Genomic DNA, 17,218 nt, shown 5'->3' with positions numbered 1-17,218 from the left:
TCGTGGATTAATATATTAGAATTTTTTTTTGCATGCTTTACCCCTTGTTCTGTGTTTGCAAATGTATAAGTATGTAGTTAGAGAGGTAGATATTGATGTACCCAGGTCCTGACTCCCCACCTACACACATTGAGGCAGGTGATTTTTAGCTCTCGCTGAAGCAAAAGGGAAGCAAACCCATCAAACCAAAAGACTCAATTTAAGGGCAATATAAGAATTCAGCATAAGCAAAGACATCAAAATCTGGCCATAAAACACAGAGGAAATTCTAATATATTTTAGTGTTAGGTTGAGGATAATGTGCTTTTCAGTGATTTGTCTACATCTGTCAAAGCAAGGTAACTGAAGGAGTGCCAAGGCACTTTGTAAAATAAAGCAGCATCCTATCACAAAGTTCCAAACCCACCCTTCTGTCTTATTTAGCTAAAAAGAGGAGGAATGTGAGAAGCCAGACCTGTCCCCTCTCACACCCAGCACAGTGAGTTGCAGAGTCATTTCAATGACAGGTGTGCTCACTACATGGTGATACCTGAGCCTTCATGTCTTTAATCAACCCTTCTCTAACATGTTTCCATATCTTGGTTGCATTGAATTGCTTGTTCTGAAGCTGATATGTGAATTTTCAAGCCTGCACGTCAGTTCTTTTACTAAAACATGGGCTTAATTTGATTAGTTACTTTTAGTTATACAGCAGCACAAACATAATATGGCCCTGCTCTCAGAAGATATTTTTACTAAGCTCTAGGTGAGAAAATGACTTATTAAATAAAATAAAATAGAGTAAAAGAAAATAAAGAAAAAAAAAGCGGGGAGTGGGAGAAGGAAAATGGAATGCTATTTTTCTCCATATGAATGGTACTCTAGGAAAAAAGAAAATGAAGATATATGCAGACAAGAAAAGATGGTTTCTGATCACAAATCCTACTATAAAAATAATTTATATCTGTGCATATGAGCAATATTTATAATCTGTAATAAAGACATGGCCCTCATCCAAGGAGTATTCCCTGTAAAGAAGAGGAGGGGGAAAAAAAAGCCAAAAACTTTGACAGGAAATTGGTCAGGAGATCAGATGAGTAAAAATCTAGGGAGTTGTTTAACTCGAGGTTTAAAAGGTGGTAAATGCAATGAGATCAGGAGAGTAAAAGAGAATAAAAGATGAAACATTAGCAAAAGAGAGGGAAAGTGAAACAATTGAGAAAAGAGGGTGAAAGAGGAGGGGAAAATGTAAAGAAAGGTCATGGGAGATGAATTATAAGATAAAACTTAATCTGGGAAAGCTATAAATAGCTAAAAGGGTTGGCTCCTGGAGGATAATATTTCATCTGTTCCCCTGGCATGTTGGGGGAAAGAGAAACAATTCTTTGTTGAACTGCCTCTGAAATCACATAGTTCCACATTTTTATGTATTCTTAGGCTTCATGGTAGAGTTTTGTCCAACAGCAAGTTTGTTCTAACAACACAAATAGGGGTAGAAATTTGCAGTAGATTATCTGAGAGGTCTGAGGTTTATTACTGTAACTATGCAAGTTTTGCTCATTTATCCCTCATGATCCCTAGACCTTCCATGTGTTTTATGTGACTTTCCTAACTGTGAATGCTTTCAGGCTGTTTCTCTAAAGAAGCACAAACATACACTCCTGCTCTTTTGTTGAGAAATGAAACCTAATTCTCTGCTGTTGCTTCAGAACTCAGAGAATGTTTCCAGTTGCATTACATGGATCATGAATAACTGTAAAATCTGTGCAGTACAGGCAGTGTCTTATTCTCTGATGGAACCAAATTTCAAGGCTGGGAAGTGGAAGATGAGAGTGTTACTGTTGCTGTTACTATTTCCTTCTTCTTTCCTCTCTTGACCCACAGGTAGCAACACCAAGAGCTGTACTAAATGATTCTCTGTAAATTATTTTAACTTTCTTGAAGTTGTTTTAGTCCTCTTAAAATTACTTAACTTCTTCATGATGTTTATAAGAAAACTGTTTCCTTTCAGAGTTCAAGGAATTTTTATTATTTTTTCCCCCACCAAGAGTATTTCTCTTCCATTATCCACTTAGTTCACCTTAAAGAGATCTCCACCTACTGCCAACTGCAGCCTTGGCATTTGTACCACACAGGCAGTGTTCTTATTCAGGATAAAACAAAGTTCTCCTAAACCTTTTCTTTCCTCAAAATGCTTATATCAATTCTGCTCTGAAACACAAGAGGAACTCATATGCTATATAGATATATATAGTACTTATGTAATGAGGATGCAGTACAAGGCATTTTATTTTTGGATGTCTGTGGAAAGCAATTTCTAACATACAGATGAAGGCAATAACCTTCCATTGTTCTGTGCCACAGAGCTGAGGCTCTAACACAATGCAGGTTTTCTAATAGCTATGTTAGATCTGGTCTTGTGTTCCTTGCTGGGAGAGGGGTATTGATGAAAGTCAGTGGTATTTTGCATAAGTATGCAAAAGAACACGAATGATACACTGTGGGGATGTGAAAACTGGGTTCAAACTGATGGAGAGTAGGTTTAGATTGGATATTAGGAAGAAATTCTTGTCTGTGAGGGTGGGGAGGCCCTGGCACAGGTTGCCCAGAGAAGCTGTGGCTGCCCCATCCCTGCAAGTGTCCAAGGCCAGGTTGGACGGGGCTTGGAGCAACCTGGGCTAGTGGAAGGTGTCCCTGCCCATGGCAGGGGGTGGAACTGGATGATCTTTAAGGTCTCTCCCAACCCAAACCATGCCATAATTCTATGATTCACCTCAGTGTCTGTGCCAGCATTCCATGTGTGATGTGTGGGGTGTGTGGCAGTGGGTGAGATCAGTGCTGAGATCAGCACACAGGCACGGCCACCATCTGCCCTGGTTGGGTTCCACTCTGTTTTGGTGATCGCTGGAAAATCCTGCTTCCCTGCTAAAACAAAAGGATTTGCGTGGCTTTCCTCCCACTGCTGGGAGCAAAGATGATTAGTATTACCCTGTGTTATCTGTGGTGGGAATGATGCTCACTTTTCAGCTGCCTTCCCAGCACACACACCCACACACGCACCGAGTGCTGCACCGCGGCACTGGGCTCCGAGTTATTTTGAAATAATTTATTTCTCTCTTTGAGGAAAGAGAGCAGCACATTCCAGAAAAACAAAACAAAACAAAAAAAACCACCAACTTTTGAGAACTAAATTGAATTTTCCCTTATTCCGTCCTTCTGATCTTTTTTTTTTATGTAATTCCTACATAATCTACCATGGTAAACCCTGTTCCCCAACTCCAAAAAAGATGAATTTGCTTGTGAAAGCTAATAGTGTACATGGAGAATATGTTCTTTGCTGAAACTGCGCACTTTAATCTTTTAATTCTGATAGTAAGTATCTTAAGGAATTAAAGAACAAAAAGTGAAATCTGTGGAATCACTTAATTGTGACAGTATTGCATTTCACAAATAGGAAATAAATTAATTTGTCTGTAAACCTTGTTTAATCACTTTTAAATGTAAAAGGCCACACTGGGTTAAAAACCCAGTTAAAACCTTAAAAAAAAAGAAAAAGGTCTATCTAAGCTTCTGGAAGGAAGAATGCCATGACTCTTTTTTTTTCTCCCCATTTTTTCTGTGAGCTCTGTATCTATGCCTGCAATGAAGACAGACAGAATATTATGTAAATGAATGAGCAAACTTAGAAGATCCACAAGGGTAATTGGAACTAGTCCTGTAACTAATTAAAGGGAAAAAAAAAAGAAAGAAAAGAGGAAAAGAAAGATAAAAACATGCCCTCCCTCGAGTATGTTCTGTTTCTGTATTACCTACTCAGCCACACACAGACTCATGAGTTCCCCAAAACACACTGCAGAGGTGGTAATGGCAGCCAAAGTGGATATTGTCTCCCAACAGTTTAGTTTCAGGATCCTTTTTTTTCAGGAGAGAGATGAGTAGTGAAATTTCCTGATTTCCTTAGCGAAGCCAGGAGTGTTTAGACAGCGAGTGTCATGTTGAAAGACAGGAGATGACGGAACCAGAGTGACAAACGTGTTGGTGAAATAAAAAAAGGACACAGATGGAAAAAGAACAAAAGACATAAGGGAAGAGAATTCTCTCATAGTTTGCCTGAATTAAGGTAAACAGACAAACTTTAATAATCTCCAAATATTAAGGATTCTCCTGACAGTCATAAAAAAACCCCATCTTAAAACACATGCAGTGGAATTCAGTCTATTATTGGTCTAAAAATGCTCTTGCCTTTAACACTGTAAAATAATAACCACGTGAAAAAGCTTAGAACAATAACATTTTTGTCCTTAAATGCTTCCATGAAAACTACTTACTGGGGGGGAAAGGTCTTTACTGGCAATGAGAAAATGGCTTTTAGCTGAGTCAGAATATCAATTTTCAGTTTTGGCACAAGCACATCTACTCAGGAGTGTTTTCCTTTGAATCAAGGTTTGCCTTTGATTGCACCACTGCGGATAAGAAGTGGTACCATTTTTATACTTTTTCTCAAAAGCAGAGTTCTTTAGCATAGGCAGGGGTAGTAGGAGCACGCTGTACACAGTGCAGCTTTGCTTTCCACTCCTCCCAAAGATATCAGTTCTCTCCCAGTCACAAATCGTTTGCAAAAGGGCAAAATGTGCTGCACATGAAATCAGCGTTCCACCTCTGATATGAATAGTGATAAAATAACTTGACAAATTAGAAAGTTGTGATAAAAACCTGACCTGAAATGTTATCAAGATCAACCACACTGTCTTACTGGTTTTTTTTTTTCCTGTGTATTCATTGATTTTTAAGGCGCTGAGCATGACTGTTAAATCAATGATAGTTTGTGACAAAATTGTGGAGTAAAATGACTGCATTACTGGGGTCAACTACAAATTAGCCCAAAGGGTAAATGCAAAGGCAGTGCAAAAGCTAAGGGAAAAAACCAGCAGATGTTGTAAAATATGGCAATAATGTAACAGCTGTTAAAAACCAAGTATATTTTCATGTTGTCTTGTTCCTCTACTTGTTCATCTTGTGCACAATCACATTCCCTAGCTGTGGTACTGTTGAGCATTTAACGTGAGAGATTTATTTAGTGAGCACGTATGGGTTTAAAATCATCATACAGAACCTTGAGGAACTGGGAAGGATATATTCAACATGTCAACATATTCAGTATATATGCTCCCGAACCTGACTTTCTCCTGAGCCTTGAAAAAATGTACTTCTGAGTATGTACTGTTATATTTGTAGTTTTCCTTTCTCATGGGGTCTGATTAAAGGTGTCATTATCTTTCTATATTGTTCTTAAATGATCATTAATGATCTTAAATGATCATTGTGAGCTTGAGGGCCATGGATGAAATCAATATTGGTCTTTATAAGCTGATCCTTAAGTTGTGCCCACCTGTATCATCCTGAGTGTGCTGAGCTGGTTGACTGACAGCACAAAACTGCCAAAATCAGTGGGATTGCCCAAAAGAGTTCATAGCAGTGGCAGCAGGTACTTGAATGTTCAGGTTCTGAAGGCACTGCCTGGTTCTTAGAAGCAAGTCCTACCCTATCTGTACAAAGTATGGAGCTATTGATGTGTGCTGGTTCCTTAGAAAAAAGCTGCCTCTCTTTCTCTCCATTCTGTGGCAGCAATTTGTCACAGATTTTCCATTTTTTGCACACAAGCATTCCTTTTGCACGAAGGGAAGTTGTGCAGGTGACACCTAGTGAAGATAAACTCCACAGGAAAAAACCTTGGGTCACAGTTCCCTATGGAGTTCCATCCAGAGGAACACATCTTCCTATGATGTTCCTGTTTCAAGGACAAGGACAGACAGACAGACAGACACAGCTTATGTTGATCACATGATGGCAGAGCAGAGAAAACTTTGGCAGTTTTAGGTGCAGGCTTCTCTAGTCCTGCTGTTGTTTCCCCAGATGATTCCTGCCTAATAGCCACAAACATCTTGTTCTTGTTGCAGACATTCTGCTTCTGAAATCCTTTGGGGTTGCTTCCATTTGTACATATCAAACACATCATTGTCTTTGTGTTCTGTGACTGTGTGAAATTAAGTCTGACTCAGGGTTCTGATACACTCTCTTTTGCTTACCAGTTTAAATCTCCTCTTAGTGTGGATTTTTCACCATTTTGCTGAATTTCAAATTCTGAAGAAAAAAAGGTGTTTCAAACAGTGGTAGGGGTTGAAAGTGTGCCATCTCATTTTTTCCAAACATCTTGGCTTGTGGCATGAGCCCATTTGCTTGCCAGAGGATGATGCCTAAGTGGAAAACAGACAAGCAGAGCAGCACAGATTCCTGCCAGACTGAGGCTCTATGAGATGCCACACAACTAACTGGTCTGGAGCATATTCTGACTTTTTTCAACCATGGAAAATGTAGACAAGCTCTAACCCTGAGGCAGAAACTTCTAGGTCAGAAAATTAAATTCAGTGTGGTTATATTTGCACAGAAACTTTTATTAATATGACTTCTTTCACTTTGTTCGCACAAAGACTAGACTTTAGAGCATGGGCACCAATATTCTATTTAAAATTCTTAATTCAAGTGGCCTTTGTTAGATGTCTGTCTTTGAGGGACACACTTGATATTTGGCAAAATAAGATTTGGGTGTGATTCAGGCACTGGTCATTCCCCACCTGCCCCAAATTGATACCTCTGTCTTTGTTTAGCTGCTGAATCTGCAGCACTTAATGTTCCTCCCTGAATACAGCCCAGCAGTTGTCCCTGGAGCTGCTGTCAAAGGGCTTCCTTGGGAATCCAGTGCTGGAGATTCCACTGTGCCCCTTCCCTGGGGCTCAAACAGGCTCTGCTCTGCCGTGTGTTGGCTCTGCAGTGGCCTGAGGGCACAATATTTCCGAGTCTGCTTTGCCACCCTGGATTACAGTTGGTGTCATTGTGGGCTTCCCTCCCCCAGACAAAGCCAGCAGAGAGTCCCAGCTGGGAGGTGACACCAGCCCTTCTCTGTTCTCACTGCAGAAACTCATCACTGAAAGCATTTCTGCAGTAAACAGCCAGGGTTGCTTTATTATTTATTTATATTTTTTTACAATACACCTGAGCCTAACCCGAAACTTTCATCGAAATCAACAAGACTTATGGTACCTTTTTTTTCTTCCTGCTTGGTAATATAGTGTACAGTGATCATCCAATTTTACTGCCTTTGCCTGGGGACCTTGCAGAACGAATGCTGATGAAATGGTCAATTGATTAGAGACAAGCAGTCTTTCAAAAAGTCCTGAAAAGAAGAGTAGCTATTTCCCACTTCTCTCGCAAATATCAATTAATATTCTATAGAGAGGGTGATATATAAAGGGAGGATAAAAAAAACAGCATGAAAGGAAAACATAATTCTTTAAGCCAAACATAAAATATATTTTACCCTTCTACTGTTGCCTGTGATGTTCCAGACCATGTACTAATCCTAACAAACAGCCACCCAGGGGAATTTATAAAGGAATACCTGCAGGCTCTCTAATGGCACCATCTCATAAGTTGTAGCAAAAAAGAACTGCCAGCCTTAAAATGGAAAAGGCAGTGTCCTTTCTTGTTAGACCCACACAAGGTAAACCCAAGGACCATCAGCAAGGATAATTGCCAGAGAGGAGTCTACATCCCAAAATCTGAATGCATACTTCTCATGGAAAATACTTTTTGTTTCCAAAAAAATCACATAAAAAGGTGGTGTCACAGTTCCAAAACAATTAGGTTTATGCACAAAAAATCGGGCGCTGTGCAGCTGATTAGATTTTCCAGCCCTGCCTTCCCCAGCCCCCATTATAACCCTGTGGTGCCCACCCTGCCAGCTCTCTCTGTTGGCACAGGATGGACAGACAGTGCCTTTCTCCCAGGCAGAGCAGGCACCTCTCATACTTCTGCACTCACATATTTGCATAGAATATGGGGCTTTTTTTCCCCATTTCCCTCACATGATAAAAAAAATCCTTAAAATGAGACGTGAGCAATCCAGAAAAGCATTGTTGTGTTGCATATGGTGGGTTGTTCAGTTGTCATTGGTTTTGACTCGTGCATGTACTGCATGATGTTAACAGTCTTCAAAGAGTTCATTAACTTTCTAAGCTATCTACTCCAAAAATTGCATTGAGAAATATGGAACATTTGCAAGAAACAATTTGGATACCTCTTCTGCTTCTGGAGATAAATCTCACTAAGTATATCAAAGGTATGAAAAGATTATTTTCCTGGTGGAATCAGGAAACAGTTTCTTGCATTTTCCTGTGTGGTACTTTATACTTTATTGTACATCAAGTTGCTCCAGTTGGATTCTTTCAGATACCTTCACTAAGTCATATTTTTCAGGTGTTAAAACATTTGGTCTAGATTATCAGTTCTTTTAGGGCAGCACAAACCATTTCCTATAGGTCTATAGAGTACTGAGTTCTCAAATCTCTTTTTCTCTGCATTTTAGTGACTGTACATGCAACTACTTATATAAAACAAACTGGCAAAATAAGCAAGTAATGATTTGTCTCTCCAATGTTTTATGTTAGTTTTAAAAGACTGAATATGAGCTATATCAGTTGCAACTTATTACACAAAGTGTCTACAGCTGTTTAGGTGAGTACATAAGTGCACACAGGTGTTTATAGGTATATATGCTTACAAGGGAAAATGGCCTCCAGCTGTGCCAGGGGAGGGGCAGGTTGGACATCAGGAGGAATTTCTTCCTGGAAAGGGTGGTCAGGCCTTGGAAGGGGCTGCCCAGGGAGGTGGTGGAGAACCTGTCCCTGGAGGTGTCCAAGGAAGGACTGGACATGGCACTCAGTGCTGTGGGACAAGGTAGGCATTGGGCACAGGGTGGACTTGATGATCTTGGAGACCTTTTCCAACCTTAATGATTCTGTGATTCTATTATATATATATGGAAAATAATGTAAACAAGCCCAAAAGTCTTGCAAGGTTTCTGCTTGTCCTGTGCAGTGGTATGTCAGCTTTACATGCCTGAAGTTCCTGGAGGGCTGGTAGAGACTGGGGTGGCCTCTTTTTAGCACAGACATCAGAGAGGAGTCATTATTGTCATTTAGGCATTCCCATAAGCTGGCTGGTTTAATTGGAATTCCTCTCTGGTCTTCCAAGAAAGGAGGATCCCAGGAGAGGATGACTGTCTTCCTCCCTTAGGTAGAGCAGGAAGCTGGTGCAGCAAGGTATGTAATTTAGCCAGTTGTGCCTAAAACTGAGTTGTATGAATAACCCTCCTTTCCTTCTTCCTTACCTTAATCATCATAAACAAGATCATGACAGCATCACAGTATTTCACTACTTAGAGTCAAATAAATTACAGCTGGGAAAGACAAATTACCCTATTAGTTAATCTTCCTGTCTTTCTAGGGTTTTCCCTTAGAATACATTATCCAGCATCCTGTGCAAGAGAGTGAACTCTTCAGTGAGGAGGATTCTGTTATTTCCCTTGGGGAGCTATTCCTCCTTGTACAATTTCTCATTGCAAGGAAGCTTTTGTTGTTGTTTTTCTCTTGGCAGAAGATTAAGTGAAGTCTTGTATCTGTGTATTTGTATGGTTCTCATCAGCAACACATCAGTATTACATCTGTAACACACAAATTTTCTTTCTCATTTCTCCCTCTAGAAATGACTGTATATTGGATTTCTACCATAGATACAGTAGAATGCATTCTGACCTTCCTGTCTCCCAGCATGTCAAGCACAAGTTGCTCATTTTTCCCTTAGTGGACTATTCTGGCCCATATCTCTACCCTTTACCTCTGCTTCCATTCATTTTCTGTCACTGAAAGGACTCCACTGGACACTTAAAGAGCAAATATTTTTCTGTTTTTCACATGCTTTCCTTTAAGTGTGGGAAGACCTGAAAAACTCACAGGAGACCTCTGTCAGCTGTTCTCAAAGCAGACCTTAAAGCCCTTCCCTGCTGCTGATGTCCTGTGGGCACGTGTGACACCTGACAGCAGCACCACGTGCCAGCAGCATTCCTTCCCATGGGGATTTACATCATGGAATCAGAGAATCAGGGAGTATCCCCAGTTGGGAAGGACCCACAAGGATCATTGAGTCCAACTGGCCACTCAGGACAAACTCTTTGTCTGTCTTTGGTTGTCTGTCTGCATTTCCCTTTCCCTTTCCTGGCACTTGACTCTTGGAGTCTTTGGAGAGAGAACTTTCCTGGGCTGTGAGATCTGATCCATGTTTTGGGGTCTTAAAGCTTTTGCACTAATGCAGCTATTAATAACAATAAAAGCACATTGAAGTACAGTGTAGAAGGTAGGGATGAATTAACATATGATCTGCAAAAGAACCCTAAAACTTGTGCAACATACCTACAATATATGTGTGTATATTTGCATGAACACCAAGCTATGCAATGACATTTTATGTGTGTAATTTGAATATGTTAACAAGTTCTAAAGTGCATTACACAGATTCCTATTTCATATACATTTTCTTTATTTGGTTAGTGAAACCTCTAATTCATAGATTCTGTATTTAGAAATGGTCTGATAGAGAATAATAGAAGATGATAATGCTTAAAACTGTGGTTTTGTATTTAAAAACCCAGAAACAATGAAAAACAAATAAGAATAAGTTTCTGCAGCTTTGAGGCAGTAATAATTTACATGTCAAGAAGTTATGCAGGTTTTTATGAGATTATTGCAGTTTTATTCAATAAAAAATTGTTACCATGACAACAACTGTCATGCTACCTGTGAGATTATAGCAAGGAAGGCCAGTGAAGAAAAGGCTTCATTTTGGAAAGAATGCTTATCTGACCTGCTGGAGACAAACAATGCCTTGCTGTGACCACCCCTGACTGCAGGGCTACTATCAGCCCAACTCCAAATCCAGCTAGGGGTTGGAAGCACAGTGATCCTCTTAGGAAAACAAAAGAGTTGGTAAATAATGGCAGGGCTTTGTCATGCAAATACTCTCTTAATGCCCTGTCCGGTTGGTAATCAGGTCTTCTGAATGAAATGGAGATTTCAGCCTGTCAAGACTTGGGAAGATTAGGAGAGAAGGAGTGAATGAGATCAGAAAGGGCATCAGAAAAGCAAAAAAAAAAAAAAACAAACCCAGAAGTCCCTGGGAAGATGAGAAAACATGGTCCCACTAGGTTGCATTATGGTCACATTATTTATTTTCACCAGCCATTACAATCTTTCAACAAAATGGTTGCTTCATTGAATATGGATTCATGTAAATTGCTGGCACCGACTATGCATTACCTCCTCTAGAACATTCAAGTTTGATTTTTGGGGATTTTTTTTTCCCCCAGTACACACATTTCACTGCCACACCAAAAAAAAATTTGCTTTCCTACTCCCTGTGGCAGCATATGCATTTTTCTTTCTGACTAATGTGCAGAATGTGTACCCTGACTTGCACATAAAAACATAGCCAAAACAACAGAAAAGCAGTAGCTGAGCACACACATCTTATTTTTTTATGGTGGTTTTTAATCTTAGTTTGCCAGCAAACACAGCCTTTCCTACCTAGCCATATAAGAATACTTTTAATGTTAATTGTGTCTCTGATTGCTGGCCTGTTGCAAAAAGAAAGTCCGACACGAACAGAGTAAAACAATCAGCACCGGTTAATGGCGAAAGCACAGTAGAAGTGTTCATTAATTAAAATCTGTTGAATCTCTTTGCAGTCCATATTTATGGCGATTAAATCCATAATTAAGGGTCATTAGCATTGCAAAAGTGCACCTCAGGAAAAAAAACCCAGAAAGTTTTTTACCTAAACGTCTTAAATTTTGCCTCATGTATTGAAAAAAAAAAAGGTTTTGGTTTGCATAAGGCAGCATTAGGTACATAAAGAAAAAAAGAAACAGTGATTATGTTGTTGGGCCAGATTATATAAAACTGCAATATTATTGTAATTAGGACAACAGTGACTTGGACTATAATAGTGGCTTTCTTGTAAAAATGGCACCATTTCAAATTTATAGTCTCTGGCTAAATGAGTTTGTTGTAGCATTGACAAAGAAACAAACACAAGCCAAATGCAGTCAAAATTAAACACAAACACAAACCTTCACTGTTTATTTGCTGGGCAGAACCCAGAATGTTGTTTTTCCAAGAGCATTTACGTAATAAATGCTCTCCCCTGCATTCTTACAGCTTTTCCAATGCAAGATTTTTATCTTTAAAACTTTAAGCGCATTACGCATGTAAAAAATATTTATGTACATGTAGTTTATAACTGCAGTGGAGTAAAATCCTGCTTAAATATTGATAATCCAAAGCTTGGAGAGTTCTGCTGTGAGATTGCCTAAATAACAGCCATGGTGGCTGTGAGTTCCTCTTTTTCTGCCTCATTTTTTCCCCTCAGGAATCTCTCAGTTCTCTAAACCTTTTGGTGCAGAGGGTTCTGTCACCTGTGGTGTTGGGATCAGTTGCTACATCTGAACCCTTAGTGGAACCAGCACAGCACTGATGGAGCAACATCACCTGCAGCTGCAGAGGGGACACAGTTTGCTCCTAAATATACTTCTTATTGCCACTGTGAACAGAATAATGTGGCATATTTCACACCTGCAAAAGATTTGATTCAAGGCACAAAGAAAAAAAAAATCAAATTAAAGGTGATCAAATTTAAACTATGCCAAAGCTTAACTAATTTCCATAGTGGAAGCAATTTCTTTAATTTCTGTTTCATGATCATGTACATCTTTCATAAACAATTTTCATCAGTAAGATCGTTGAGAGCAAATTACTGACTTTGAGAGACCTTCTGAGAAGTGTGTGATGGTTGGCAATGAAGTGCTGAGTGGCAGAGACTGGGTGGGTAAGAAGCTGATTTCTAGGAGAAGGGAGAGTATTTTAGTTTTCCATTCCCTTCATTAGTTATATTAGGTGAGATTATTGCATTTCAAGTGACCTGTAAGGGAAAGAAAAAGAAGGATGTGCCACTCCCCCCACTTTCTGTGTGTATAAACAATGGATGGGAATACTGGTATACATATGACACGTGTATTTTTAATATATGTATAAACTTCATTTGAACTCGGGGCTCAATAAGTGATTAAATTATTTTATATCAGAAGAAAAAAATCTTGATAGCTGAGCATCAGGATTTGAAGCAGTGTTAGGCACTGATTGCCTCTTTTTATTAGGGTGTATTCAACTTTAATATCTAATGAACACTTGGGATAAAGAATGCGCTTATCAAAGAATCAGCAGACCCATTTAAGTTTGGGAATCTTGAAATAAATATCTATAAAAAGTTCTTCAGAAATTCTCAAGTGAAATAAGATAAGAATAGACATTATATACCAAATCTTTCTAAACAAGCAATGTAATTATTTCTGAAGGCCTTTGAAATGAGAGCCAGCTAAGCAAATCAAACACAATCTCCAAGAAGTCAACAGTCTTACTTCTTTATTTTCCTTTGTGTATAAAGTATATAATGGAAACAAAATGAAACAGCCTAGATAAAATACTCTTACAAGAATTTTCACTGTTCTGTGATGAGCCTTATCTTATTCCAGCCCTGCCCCATTGTAGGATGTTCTGCACAAACCTCCTCTGTCTTTGAAGGTTACAAACTAAAAGTTTTAGGGTGGCAACCACAGAAACAGGTGCATTTCCTGCTGTTTCAGCTTGAATCCAGCTGAAGGAAGCTCTGACCCCCGACATCCCTCTCTGGTGTCCCACACAGCTGAGAACTGCAGGCAATGTTGTGCTGGGGCTGTAGCCTGGATTTGATGAGAGAGGGGGCACAGCCTGGCTGAGAGATTGCTGTCTGTGGGAACACCAAAGGACTGCTCTTGTAGCTGGTGCAGGACTTGGGAAAGGTGAGCCAGCAGAACTTAAATATGTGGGACAATCCTGTTAGCTACAGCTTTTCCTGCCCTGGCACTGCTGTGGGCAAGCCACGACAGTGCCTTCTGTTCCCCTGTTCCTGCAACATCCACACTCAAGCTTCCTGCAAACCTCCTTGCTGTTGTTCCCTATTTTGTTTATTTTCTGTAGCCTGTGCCGTGGCCTCTGGGTGTGCCCCGTGGTTGCTTCCCTGTTACTGTTTGTATTTTCCTGTATATGAGGGAGGTCAGTCAGGGTATCACCTACAGGCAGAGGATGCTGTACTTGCCCCAGGGCTGGGGACCACATTTGGGTCACCTGTCCCCTTTATCATTTCCACTCGAACCTCCCAGGCACTGTCAGTGTCTGGGTGTACAGCAACATCTGTAGTTGGCTGGACAACAAATTTCTGACATTAATTCCCTACAAACCAACCATCATGTTGAGGATGAAGTCCATTTCTCAAGCCTGGTGGCAGGTTAAAGTCTGTTATATTAAAGGTTGGGTATAAGATCACCTTTCAACACCAAATTAAGCTTCAAAACATGAACAGTTTACATGTTTGCAAGAACAGGTTCAGCGAGCATCTCTCGAAGATAGAGATAGTAGCATAATATTCCTTTTCCAAGGGGTGCATCAGCTGCAGGACTACTCTGGACCCTGCTGAGCAGAGGAGAGATTTTCCTGCCAGGTGGGGCTGTGGTGGAACTTGCACAGCAAACTGACCTGCCTCCCTTTGCTGATAATGTCCCCTCTAAGAATGGTTTAATTTACACCAAAAATAAATGACCAACGCAAGCCATAGGCTTTTTTTTTTTTCTCTAGTAAGATGTAGTTCTGCAGCCCACATTCCCTTCCCTGGCAATTATCCCATTACTTCCATGCAGCAAACCTGCCACAACTTCAGTCCCAGCAGAACGTGCAGTCCATAAGTGAGGTGTTATCCATCTTCCCAACCCCTGCCAGCCCCACACCCTGCTCTGATGCTGGAAGTGGCCAGGAGGGAAAGCAAATTATATCTAAATGTGCAAACATTCCTCTAAATAATTTGCATGTGCCTGGAGTGTATCAGCTCTGTGCCTACAGGGGAAGAGGGAGAGAGAGCACAGGGCCAGGATGTGCCAAAGGGATCTCCTTCCCCTTTGCTTTCCTGCTCCTGTCCTGAAGTGACCTGTCCTTTGGATTCAGCAGCACACAAAGTGTGAGAAGGCACAGGAGGCATATCCAGGAAGGGGCAGATTTGGGTGGGTGCTATAAATTCTTTTCCATTCTGACCATAAGAATCGTAATTCAGCCCTTATCCTCCCTCCTGCTCTTGCTGTCTCTCCTCCTGTAGATATTGCCTTTATTGTAAGCCTAATTAATGCAATCATACTTTTATTTCAGCCAAGAAAAAGGTCTCTGCAGCAACCTTAATGCAACCAACTGAATTTCATTCCATTTTGCTTCTTACAGAAACTGCAAGTGCTACGTTGCCTTAAAAAATAAAAAGGGCAATTTTCTTTAATTTTTTTTCTATTTATTTTTGACAGAGTATGGAATTTATAACTCTGGCTAGACAATGGCCCCCTGAGTGGCAGAGGCTCATTCCAGAGACAATAGTTGTTGTCCTAACTCTGTCACTGTGGCCACATCAAATCATTATCATGGCTGCAAGCCAAGAGAAGAAAAAAGAATCCCTTTTATTATTGTTTTTCAGTGTGGTCTCTGTAACTTGGCAAGGTCCTTTCAAATGTGAAATTGTGTTTTAAATGCAGCATATTATATTTATTATTAACCTTCTATTTCGTATCCCTTTGATATGATTCCTTTGCAAGTGCTTGAAGTCTACACAGATCTATCAGGTAGCTTTAAATGCATTCTACAAAGAAACCTTAAATAATACAGATACTAAAAGGGTTTTTGTTTCACCCAGAAATTCAGGCTGCTGGCATATATCAGCTTGAAGGAAAAATGTTTTGTTTCTGTTCCACAAGTAATGTTTTAACTGGTTACCGATGGTTTTTATTTCTTACTATTGTTACACAGCTCACGAGGAAACGAATCTTTGTTTCACATTAGTTTCTGAGAAACATATGCAAATCTCTAGTGAGTGTAAACATTAATTGTGTGCATTCTTTCTGTTTAGGCACCTTTGTTACTAAAGTCACAGCTACGGATGCAGATGACCCAGTGTATGGGAACAGTGCCAAGCTGGTTTATAGCATTCTGGAAGGGCAGCCTTACTTCTCCATTGAGCCACACACAGGTAGGTGATGGGAATGGGAATCCCTGGCTTATGAAATGACTTTGAGCTGCACCAGGAGAGGCTTAGGTTGGGCATAGGAAAACTGTCTTCGTGGAAAGGGCTGCCCAGCCCTGTGACAGAGTCACCATCCCTGGGGGGTTTAAAGCTGTGAGGGTGTGGCACTTGTGACGTGGTTTAATGCTGGGCTTGGCAGTGTTTGGGCTCCATGATCCTAAAGGTCTTTTCCAGTGGAAACAATTCCATGATTGTATTTATACAGGTGTCCACCCCGTGCCTCTCCTGTATCCCATACAGCAATCAGAGAGTGTGGGTGTCTGTCAGCATCACCCAGGGGTGACAGGGTCTAACCTGGGTTCCCTCAGAGTCTGATCCTGTGACAAGAGAAAGGAAAAATATGTGTTAAGGACAATAAGGGTGATGGCAAAGTTGCAGAAGTTACCAAAGCAAAACTGAAGGCAGAGAAAGAGCTGTATGTGACTTATAACTGATCAGGGATTTTAAGGCCTGGCCCAGGGAATTTAATGAGCATAATGTAATTTTCAATAGGAGACTATAGTGTTTCCACTAAAAGCAAGTACAGTTTAGCTTGAGAATTTTAGTGAATATGTTTTGTGTTTCCATTAAAATTATTTTTCTTTTTTTGCTCGGGTGGATCAATCTGGGGAGAGAAAGAGCATCATACTGAGTGTTGATGTGGAGTTTTATGAGCATGCATTTAGGATGACTATTTCTCTGTGGTTTTATAGTCTTGCAAGTCATCTGAAAGAAGTGCCAATAAATCCATTCCCACTTGTTTTCTGGACATATGTTGTACTTACAGTAAATTCATTTAAGTTATGTCTAAAAAGTGTTTTTTAAAGTAATTTGATATTATTTCTAATATTCTTTCACTTGTTACTAGAAGCTCTTTTTAATCACTGTGAGTCAAACAGCTGTGATCTCCTAAGGAGAAGAAATCTGAAACTCATTTTAAAACATACAAAAAACCTTCTGAATTTATACAACTGTAAAGGATTAAAGCAGGAATAAAAATTCTTCTTCTCGTGCAGATTAACTAAATTATAAAATAAATGCTAGGAGAAATCATTAAGGGATGCTTTTAATAGATCAAGTGTACTATGTTTTCTCACCAACATTGAACACAGTATTCTTGTGCTCTTCAAAATCTGGAATGTCTTTTAATTTTTCTGGTGAAATTACA

General features: G+C 39.9%; 1 protein-coding gene across 1 annotated transcript in view; it reads left to right on the top strand.

Annotated features, from left to right (window-relative positions):
- Nucleotides 1–17,218, top strand: part of CDH8 (cadherin 8) — a 153,542-nt gene that overhangs the window by 58,530 nt on the left and 77,794 nt on the right. Inside the window, exon 5 of the mRNA XM_018086308.3 lies at nt 15,898–16,017. Within this exon, the coding sequence (XP_017941797.1) occupies nt 15,898–16,017 (120 nt within the window). The remainder of the gene's footprint in view (nt 1–15,897; nt 16,018–17,218) is intronic.

The sequence above is a fragment of the Manacus vitellinus genome, unplaced genomic scaffold (genome assembly GCF_001715985.3).
Source record: "Manacus vitellinus isolate BGI_N305 unplaced genomic scaffold, ASM171598v3 scaffold_10_pilon, whole genome shotgun sequence".
Lineage (NCBI taxonomy): Eukaryota > Metazoa > Chordata > Aves > Passeriformes > Pipridae > Manacus > Manacus vitellinus.
This window is presented reverse-complemented; position numbering and strand designations above follow the sequence as displayed.